At 44.8% G+C, this 10,017-nt stretch overlaps 3 protein-coding genes across 3 annotated transcripts in view; 2 read left to right on the top strand and 1 right to left on the bottom strand.

Moving 5' to 3' along the window:
* TREMEDRAFT_69538 (uncharacterized protein) overlaps nt 1-1,169 on the top strand; it is a gene marked incomplete at both ends in the record, with an annotated part of 2,618 nt that extends 1,449 nt beyond the window's left edge. Inside the window, 3 exons of the mRNA XM_007006232.1 lie at nt 72-278; nt 433-648; nt 954-1,169. Of these exons, the coding sequence (XP_007006294.1) occupies nt 72-278; nt 433-648; nt 954-1,169 (639 nt within the window). The remainder of the gene's footprint in view (nt 1-71; nt 279-432; nt 649-953) is intronic.
* Nucleotides 1,170-1,906: 737 nt separating this feature from the next.
* TREMEDRAFT_69537 (uncharacterized protein) lies at nt 1,907-4,966 on the bottom strand (the record flags this gene model as incomplete). Its single annotated transcript, XM_007006231.1, has 5 exons — nt 1,907-2,360; nt 2,381-3,453; nt 3,625-3,914; nt 3,960-4,470; nt 4,676-4,966. 5 exons carry the CDS (start codon nt 4,964-4,966, stop codon nt 1,907-1,909), a joined length of 2,619 nt encoding a protein of 872 aa, XP_007006293.1.
* An 863-nt stretch (nt 4,967-5,829) lies between these two features.
* TREMEDRAFT_40140 (uncharacterized protein) lies at nt 5,830-7,167 on the top strand. Its single transcript, XM_007005988.1, has 5 exons — nt 5,830-6,101; nt 6,205-6,316; nt 6,415-6,722; nt 6,774-6,884; nt 7,005-7,167. The coding sequence occupies exons 1-5, from the start codon at nt 5,958-5,960 to the stop codon at nt 7,029-7,031; spliced, it is 702 nt and encodes a 233-aa protein (XP_007006050.1). The 5' UTR covers nt 5,830-5,957; the 3' UTR covers nt 7,032-7,167.
* The last annotated feature ends 2,850 nt before the right edge of the window (nt 7,168-10,017 follow it).

Raw genomic sequence — 10,017 nt, 5'->3', positions numbered from 1 at the left:
AGGTCACGATGTTGTGTTGAGGTGCTGGTATTTCAGGCCTGTACAAACTTTGACGGACTGGATGATACAAGAATTATCCTCCCAACGCCCTCGTCGACATCGTCGCACGCATCATGGCCCTAGTCCCTCCTTGGACCACAGTGTATCGGGTTCAACGTGATATCCCTATGCCTCTCGTTTCCTCCGGCGTGGAAAATGGTAACCTCCGGGAGTTGGCTTTGGCACGGATGAAAGATTTTGGTGCGGAATGTCGAGATGTCCGCTATCGCGAGGTTGGGGTGAGTTTTCTTTCGCAACTGTCAAAAATCTATCCACCAGGGACCCCGTCTGATCAGACCACTCCCAATCACTCTGTCACAGAAGCAGTCCAGCTAATAAAGCTTGAATATCAAGAAAAGAGATTGGAATTGGAGTTGCGTGCTGACCTTTGAGTTGCACGAAATACATAATCGTGTCAGACCCCAAGACCTGGAATTGTTGAGAAGAGATTACGCCGCTAATGGCGGATGGGAAACTTTCCTATCGTATGAAGATCCAGAGCAGGATATCTTGGTGGGATTGTTAAGATTGAGAAAATGTTCGGAAGATGGAACGTTCAGAAAGGAATTGGTAGGTATGGAAGGTGGGTGTAGTTTGGTTAGAGAGCTGGTGAGTTTGTTTTTAGTGTTTTTTGATGTGTTTCTTGTTTTCATCCACCGCTTTTCGCCCTCCCCGTCAAGCTCATCCTGATCTTCCTAACGAATTATGAGGCAGAAGAAGGAAGAAACGAGTCGAGACTATGTCGTATTCCTTCAACTTAGGACCTTGGGAGTACATAGCATACCTCGCGATGAAAGAGCCACAAACATCAACTTCACCAATCTCGATATGAATTGAAAAATTAGTCATGCGGAGATGAGAAGAAAAAAAAGGTGTTGAGATACAAGATCGAAAGAATAGAGAACTGACATCAGCACGTATACGGTACAGCAGCACCTGTTCATTCCCGTGACCCAAAGAAATTTCAACATCAAGGTATAGGTACTCTTTTGATGGAAGAAGCAGAACGTATAGCTAAAGATGAACATGGAAGTTGTAGAATAGCTGTTATTTCAGGTGTTGGAACAAGAGATTATTATAGACGTCTTGGATATTGGTTAGATGGACCTTATATGGTCAAAGATTTGTAAAAAAAAATGGTGTATTTCTCATCTTGTTCCTCCCCTTTTTCTTTGTATCATGATATTCATTATCATTTGTGGGGTGTTCAATTGGATTAACTATCATTCGTGAGGTAATCAGTCGATGCATCATTTGATATGACATAGAATGGTTCTCATTTGTCATGTGATCTTATGTATAGTGTAGTGATTCTCATTTGTCATGTGTTGACATGTCAGAAGTGAGTTAGTAAAGTTGTCAATATTCGGTACCATTTTTATGGTGGAGATTGTGATGTGTCATGTTGTCCACATCAACTACAGCAACTAACTAGAGTGAGGATATACTGTATATATCGTCATACATCGATCTAAACTAAAAACTCGATATCCTCAATATGGAATGTATAGGATACATGTCAGGAAAGCATGTCTCAACTTGCAAGATTAGAGAAAGAGTGAAAGACAAGATATGTTTTGCATTTAAATCTCTTCTTTCTCCTTGATACGCTCTCCTTCTCATCCACCATTTACGAATTACTCGTAGAGTTACTGTTCCATCCATTATCCCTCAATACGAGCAAACCTTTCCTCCTCTGCCCCAGGTAAGTGGTTTTCATCACCGCATTTCTACTTTACCACAACACCCTATTTCATCCCCAATACGCTCACTATCATCCCGCTGTACCACAACCTTGACAACCCGCCCGCCATACCTTGACCGTCGCATCAATTGACAAAGATAAACCTGAAGAAACAAAAATGATCTACACCGGTTCCGCTAGATACTTCCCTGCCATTGTCCCTTTTTTCACTTGATCAAAATTAATCCCTCCTTCAACTACTTCGATCCCTAAACCACTACCTAACATGCCATCCACTTTCCACATACCCGCCACTGCTAATGGTACCAAAGGTTCTCCTTCTTCCGTTACTAATCTCGCTACTGCTTTTCCTCCTATACCTACTCCCCCGGCCGGAGAATTAAGACTTCCACCTCCACCACCCCCACCCCCACCTCCTTTGATATTATTTCCCCCGTTGAGGAGAGGAACTCTCCAAGTCATTCGTCTTGTATTTGGACTCCAAATCGCTCCAGCAGGTTTCGCTTGAACTTCTTTCACACCTACTCCTGGACCGAAAGCCGCTGATAAAGTCATTTCATCACTTAAAGAAGATGATAACAAAGATTCAGGATTGAGTTTATAATTAACGATTATCCTTGTTTCTCCTTGTTTTACTTTTGGAAAGCAGGTTCTAATAAAATAGGTAAAACTGTCGATTCGGTTCCTTGAGAAAGATGAGCTTGGTATTTGAATAAAAGTACACCTTTCGGTATTGATGTTTTACTTGCTTGTGAAAGTGTTTCAGGATTAAGATAATATTCTCCTGGGTTATCCGGTACTTGTGATAGATAAGTTGGATTGGGTGCTATTTTCTCAAGAGATTCGAATGATGTGAGACGGATATGAATTGGAGAAGATGTTGAAAAAGAAGAAAGTGAAAGTGAGAAATGTATTTCACCGGTTATTTGAACTTTTGTTACGATACCTGAACGTATGACTGTATTGATGGTTTCCAACATGTTGGCTCGAAGACCTTCTTGCATCGTTGAACCGGGGATGGAAGTAGGAGGTGAGAAATTTAAACCGGGTGAATCGAATGGATTATTGGAAATGATGGAAGCTGATGATGTCCTTCGTTGCGCAGAAGGTTTTCCAGGAGTATGAGGATCAAATCCATTCATTCCTGTCCCTGTGACCACCGGTCCTAAGGGTATGATGTTGGTTGATCCAGTAGGAGAAGAAGGTAAATTATCATGTTGCTGAATAGGTGATTCAGTCATGGTCATTGTCGATTCTTGCAAATTTCCGAGTCCAGATGTATTGAGGGTAGTATCTACATTACCACCAAACATTGTATTTCTGACATCTCTTCGACCACGAGCGACCGTACCCCTTCTTGTGGGTTGTTGAGGTAAAGAGAGGGCAGCTTGGATTTTAGCAACTGCTAATTGACGTTCTTCGTCAGTTTCTTGAATAGGAATTGTGCTCATGGCCAGATTCAACTTGCCAGGTTGATGTTGAGAAGATGCTGAACTGGACAGATTATCTTGTGATGTAGTGGGTGATGCTTCGAATGTTTGTCCGAAAGATGGAGCGGGAAGTTGAGGTGGGTTGGCGGAAGTGGTTTGAGATGATGCCCGAGGTGAAGAAGTAGCAGGAGTGGGAATGAGTTCATTTGGATCTTCCCATGGGTTCCGATGTCGATCAGGGGGCGGTTCTGTGAAACCTTCATTATCAACGGTACGAATCTGTCTGTCAGCTATCCAGCTATCACCACCAGGAACAATGAATGGTCTTAAGAAAAGATTGAATGCGTCAAGTTGTAGACCGATCACTGCAAACAAAAGCACATGGACATCTCGAAGGACTCAACCGTCATGTGTTGTATGGATTGATGAAGTGAAACGTGAGTGACTCACAGAAGGCGCTGGTCGTTGTCTCACTGTACCCTGATTCCCATCTTCCTCATTCAAAGTCTCAAAAGCATCCAAATCTCGTCCTCCACTTCGAGTAGAATTAGGTATACTGTTACTTCTTCCTCTCCCTACCACAGTATTCTTTCGTCCCAAAATCGATTTCAAACCTGCAAACCCACCTGTGGGTGTACCAGGAGCCACACCTGATCCCGATCCGTTCTGTCTCATCGGTGGTCGAGGAGAAAAATCATTATTGACAGAAGGTACAGAACTCAATCTTCTCACTGTCCTCGCTAATCTCATTAGCATTTCTCACTTATATCAAGATTTCAACTCACGTGTGGTATTCGTACTACTGACAGAAGACATCAATGGACCTCTACTTCCTTGTCCAACACCCATCGATCCCAATCTTTGTCCTACCAACCTCACCTCATCTTGAGTTTCCCATCCCAATAAAGAAGCTATAGCGGTGTCGGCTCGTTCACCATCCCTAGCTGACATATCCCCTCGTAAGGTGCAGAATCGAACTATGATTTCTTTCAAAGTGCGTAAACGTTCCTCGTCTAGTTTTTGATAAGTTGTGTAGACTAGTGGAGAGAGAGACACGAGTTGAGAAGATAATTGATTGACTTCTTGTTGTAATAATTCAGCTTTACCGCCACGTGCTTTGGCTTCGGCTTTATCTCGTTTTTGAGAAACTTTTTCATATTCTTTTAAAGTGCGATCGAGAGATAAATCTTGTTCTGTTATCCTACGCCAGGCTACGATTTTCTGAGGCATTTCTCTGAGAGGAGTTTCGAAGTCTGTTTTGAGGAGTGCGGAAAGGGTCGAGTGAGATGTGGATGTCTATAGATCAGTTCAGCGGTCGAATCCCATATTCTCCTTCACGTTTCCTTCTGATTGAATACAGATATACCACTGTTTACCGTGACTCTTTTCATGACCTGCGGGAGACACGTTGTCATCGAGCCGATAGAGATAGACTGCTCCCACGCTCCCTAACCCACCCTGTTGCTAGGTGATCGAAAAGAGAGGAAAGAACCTTACTTACCTCTCGCAAATCATTTAACACACTATCCCATAGTTTACCCTCCGCACCATCCTTACCCCACTCAATCCCGCCCTTACCAGCCAACTGTCCGCTCTCTGCCGACCTGACCAACTTTGCCAGCCCCTCGGCATAGGCAGCTTCTACACTCGCCCGCTGTTTGTAAACTTCAGCCAAGGCATTCGCGTGTGACGTGGAGGCTTGTAGACGACGCTGAAGTGCAGTGAGAAGAGGTCGTGGAGGGGTGTCGAGAAAGTTGTTGACCCAGGCATCGTCGGGCAGGGCGTCGGACATTGTGGTCAGAGTTTTGACTTATCACCTGACGAGGGCCGATTTTGATCTTGCTCTATGTCGAGCGAAAAGGGGAGAGAAGAGATAATTATGGAGTGGTTCAGATATGTATATTGTAATTGAGATACTTTTGTAGAAGTCAGAAGTAAAGTAGAATAGAATGGATGGGGTTGAATGGGAGCTGCGTGGCCGGGGGCATCAGAGTTGGCGTGTAGGGATAATCGCGACGGACCTCGAATTAATCCCGACGGAAATTTGGCCATTTCACCCATTTCCCTCCACTACTCACCCAAATACCTCCACTACTCACCCAAATACCTGCACTCTCTCAATATTGCAGATTATGAAGATGTAAAACATGTAGAATGATCCTAGACAGTCCAGGATGCATTGGATGCATAGAGATCATGTGTATCATGCATATTGACAGCCCTACAACGGCTTTCGGACCTGTTTTCGGATTATGTGATCCTCCCCTTTAACCAAGAATTCACTTTCGGAACGCTTTCGGACGCTTTCGGACCACTTTCGGGCCACTTTCGGGCGTTTCGGACGCGTTTCGGGTCCGAAAGACGGTTTTCGGAGCAGTCAGCAAGCATCCCACTGCTCATATCTCTGTATTTTATGCATCTTGAACTCTGTAGGATCATTCTGAATGTCTTACTTCTCCATAACTCTCAATATTGAGGGAGTGCAGGTATTTGGGTGAGTAGTGACAAGATCCTCGCTGGTAGTGACCTGATTTGTGGGAAATGGCCAAATGAGCGTCGGGATTAATGCGAGGTCCGTCGGGATTATCCAGTTCCGCGCCGATGAGTGACGACACGGGTGCAGGTGGTTCTCCTTGACTATCCAACCATCTCCTTTCCTACCTAAACATTAACTCTCGTGCGTTTGTGCTTCCGTATATCATATAGACGGTCTCCATCATTTCCTTGGCCACCCGTCCGAGAGAACATACATCAATAATCGGACAGGAAACCCCCCTTCCACGATGAAGGTCTACTCCCTCTCCCTTCTTTCCGTCACACCCACCACACCCCCTCAAGCCAATGTCCTCGGCGCATCTCAAGATCTCAGTAGTTTCTCCTTTTACCAAAGAGGTAGCGTTGGAGAATTCATGACTTTTTTCACCAAAGTGAGTTCCATATCAACTACATTCCGATGCCAAGGACCTTACTTCTCATCAGGGCGTCCGAGCGGCGAATGGTGATTGAGCGAATGGGTGACTGATATATCAGACTGTAGCAGAACGTACACCTGTCAATCAACCTTCTTCAGTGGAAGAGAATAACTATAAAGCTCATGTTTTCCGTATGGCAGGTCGAGGACCATCAAACTTGGGATTGGCAGGTGAGTCTTCCCTCATCTTCATCTAAACCCACACTTATTCACCACCCCTCCCGGGATTCGAAACTCCTGGAATGAGATGGAGAGAAACTTACAAACAGCGGTAATGATAACTGATCTCGAATATCCTTATCGACCCGCATTTTCTCTCTTGACTAAATTACTGGACGAAAACGTTCCTCTGATGATGCAACTACCAGCATCATCAGCCGCTCCTTCTTTCGGCTCCGCATCCGCCAACGCCTTTGGTGGGAATCCTTCTCAAGCAGCAGCCGGTGGTCTACCTCCTGCTCAAAAGGGAAAATTGGAAGCTACACTCATTGGATATCTTTCTAGATATCAAGATCCAAAACAGGCGGATGCTATTATGAGGGTGCAACAGGAACTTGACGAGACGAAAATTGTTTTGGTATGTCAATATAAGTTCTTTGAAGAGGGATTTTGATGACTGATTTGATAGCATAAGACGATCGATTCAGTTTTGGAAAGAGGAGAAAAGTTGGATAATCTGGTCGAACGTTCTAATGCTTTATCAGCTCAAAGCAAGTTGTTTTATAAGACTGCAAAGAAGGTGAGTCACCTCCTTCATACCATCTATTTACCTTCACTCCAACCTCATCCTCTACTTTCACCTGTATAGTGACTTGGAGTGCAAATGTACATATGCTACTAAAGGATTGCTGACGGATAGCAAAACTCTTGCTGCGTCATCATGTGAAAGAGAGGGGTGAATGGGATACGAGAGAAGGAAAAGTTAGATATGATGCCTGTAGCTGGACTGGAGGTCTTTCAGTCTCAGTAATTGTACTTTTACATGCACTATGCGTGCGATACTTTTCTGTTGCATCTATCCATATCCCAAAACTCTTCACACTGTGACTTCTTCTACCAGGCTACCACCTAGCAGCATGGCCCCACGGCCACCGATCCCCGATGCCGCGAGTGGGGGAAGGACGCCATCGGTGGGGGAGGTGACTCAACCTCCACTCTTACCATCCACTCACTTTCCCTCAATAAAATGTCACCGTTGCCACTCCACTCATCACCATGGCTGGGCTTTACAGTGAGTATCCACGATTCCACATACACTGATCAAGCTATCTCGTGTAGCAAAGATGTTAACGGTCAGATGGTCATATCCTCGAATTCCCTCAAATACGAGTGGACTGCTTCACTTCCCCTCCTTCTAACGGATGGCTCATCCCCTGTCCTCTCCCATCACGCAATAGCCCCGGTACTACTTCATCCGACAAACCTGTCTCCTCATCCACCTTCCCCGCCCCCTTATCCCTCAACGCAGCCACCACTTCCGATCGACTCCAGCCCTCTCAATATCATAATACTTTCACGGTCGAAAAACGTACAATACCTTCAAGAAAAGGCAAAGAACCAGCCACAAAACGGGAATACATAATAGCTCCTCCTGCACAACTTTATCTCTTGACCCATGTTCATTCCGATCATCTGGTAGGCTTAACATCTAATTTCACTGGCCGGATCATATGCACGCCAGATACTAAGAGGATGCTCTTGAAGTTGGAAGGAGAGAATGATCGGGTGTTGAGAGAGAAGGGAATTACCGAATTGCCAAGATTGAGATTCCCTGGTTTGGGAGCGAGAAGGTTAGATATGGGTAAGAAGGGGGAGCGGATCGTGGATCTCATAGTGAGCTTTCCAATTTTGCATCATTCGCCATTCCCTTTTGGACCTCAGTGTTTTGTACAGTATCTTACCTCCATTTCGCCCCCTTTTCACGTCTTCGATATTACCATCTATCATTTAGGAGAGATCGCGCGATCAATAGGGAGTGATGCAGACAGTCAAATGTGACTGTTCGGAATCAAATTCGTGATGAGAGGAATGACTAGGACATGAAGTGTGAGACGTTTGGACAAATATGGTTGACCGGAAGAAACTGACAAACTTTGGAAACCATACCTTACGGCGATCCGAAATATTATGATCTAGGATACGACTCTCTTGGTCAACCTATCACCGTAACAATTACTGCTCTTGATGCAAATCATTGTCCCGGTTCCGCCATGTCAGTGTTTCTTCTCTCTTCATTCGTATCATGAAGTTCCCTGTAAAAGACGCTTACCTTCTAGGTTCTTGATCAAATCCAAAGATCGAGCTGTACTTCACACAGGTGATATCCGTGCCGATGGACCATTCCTTCAGGCACTACGTACCAATCCGGCAATTGGAGAGTTCCTCCCTCCAGACCTCTTTGCTCCATCTTTAGAGAGAGAGATATATTGGGGTAGAAGAATTTTGGATAGGATGTATCTCGATACGGCCGCCATGTAAGCTTTTGTTGAAGATCCTGGACGAAACTAATGAGTAGGTTAGGGACGGGTGACATGCCTGATAGAGATCCAATTTTGAGGGATTTAGTACTTCAGATGAGCCTTTATCCGTCGGATACTGTGTTCTTTTTGAATGCTTGGTGTTTTGGGTGAGTCATCCTATCATCTTCCGTGTACACTCTCCTGACCATTTTCTCCCTCTCCACATTTTATTCCACCATCCGGCCTGCAGTGAAAGCTCTGTCCTCGTCATCGGCCTTACTGGCGCCCTTTTGAGCATTCTCTATCCAGTCTATCGAGCTGGTGAACGTCTGGATCAGTATCCACCAAACAGGTGGCCATGGCTAACGAATAGATGGGAAGGAGCCATCAAAGCCATTGCTAGGTATTTCCGCACTCCGGTAAGTCAAATCAAGTCTTTGACATATCAATCGTATAGCTAACTTCTAGATACATGTGGACAGGTACAAACGTTCAATCTATTCCGCAGTAGAGACAGATCCATTCCTTCTTGCATGTACGACCAATGATCCCAATTGCACCCGATTCCACGCTTGTGAACGTAAAATCAAATGTGTCGCTTGTCGGACTTACGAAGGTCAGAATAGGGTCTGGAATATAGACAAGAGAATCGTTCATGTGAATTTTCTAGAGATCAAGAGTGCTGAATGGGATATAAGACATAAAGAATTTCTTGAGAGACTTTCTCTTGCCGCTGTCGGGGGAACTTTGTGGCCTTTGAACATCGTACGTCATTTGAACCTTCTCCCCTTTGACTTGACACGATCTCAGGCGGCGACATGCTTGTTGGTAGTAAATTGTGGATTGTGCGCTGATAAGGGTAGGAATGTCCTATAGCTCGACATAGTACACTTCCTGAATTGCAATCCCTGGTCGAAACTTTCCAACCCTCAGCTCTCATTTGTAACGCCCTCGTACCATCTCTCAAAGGTCTCGACATGTTTCTCTTCCCCACTCTCTTCGGTCATACCCTTGAAGAAGGTGGTATACATAACATGAATCAAGAACGCGATGCCTGGATGTCACAACAGTATCCTAAAGAGTATCTCCTCTCATTGAAAGCGGAGCAAGAGAGGGGGTTGTTGAGGATTCCGGAAAACGGGGAGGAGAACGAATGGAGAGATCGCTTACCCGGTGAGGGGAGCGTATCCAGGGGTCGTGGTGCGGAAAGACGTCGACAAATGTCTTCATTAGGATTAACTCATATGTCTTCATCGGGATTAAATCATATTGACAAAAAGGAGGATGAAGAAGAATGGGATACTGAAGAGGAAAAGGAAAAGGGAATGGGAATGGGAATGAGGAATAGGATTTCTTCAAAGTCCAATTCAAACTCTTCGTGTAAAACACACAAGAAATTGTGTTTCCCTGAGA

The sequence above is a fragment of the Tremella mesenterica genome (assembly GCF_000271645.1).
Source record: "Tremella mesenterica DSM 1558 unplaced genomic scaffold TREMEscaffold_9, whole genome shotgun sequence".
Classification (NCBI taxonomy): Eukaryota; Fungi; Basidiomycota; class Tremellomycetes; order Tremellales; family Tremellaceae; genus Tremella; species Tremella mesenterica.
Note: the sequence above shows the minus strand (reverse complement) of the source record. Positions and strands in the feature narration are given on the sequence as shown.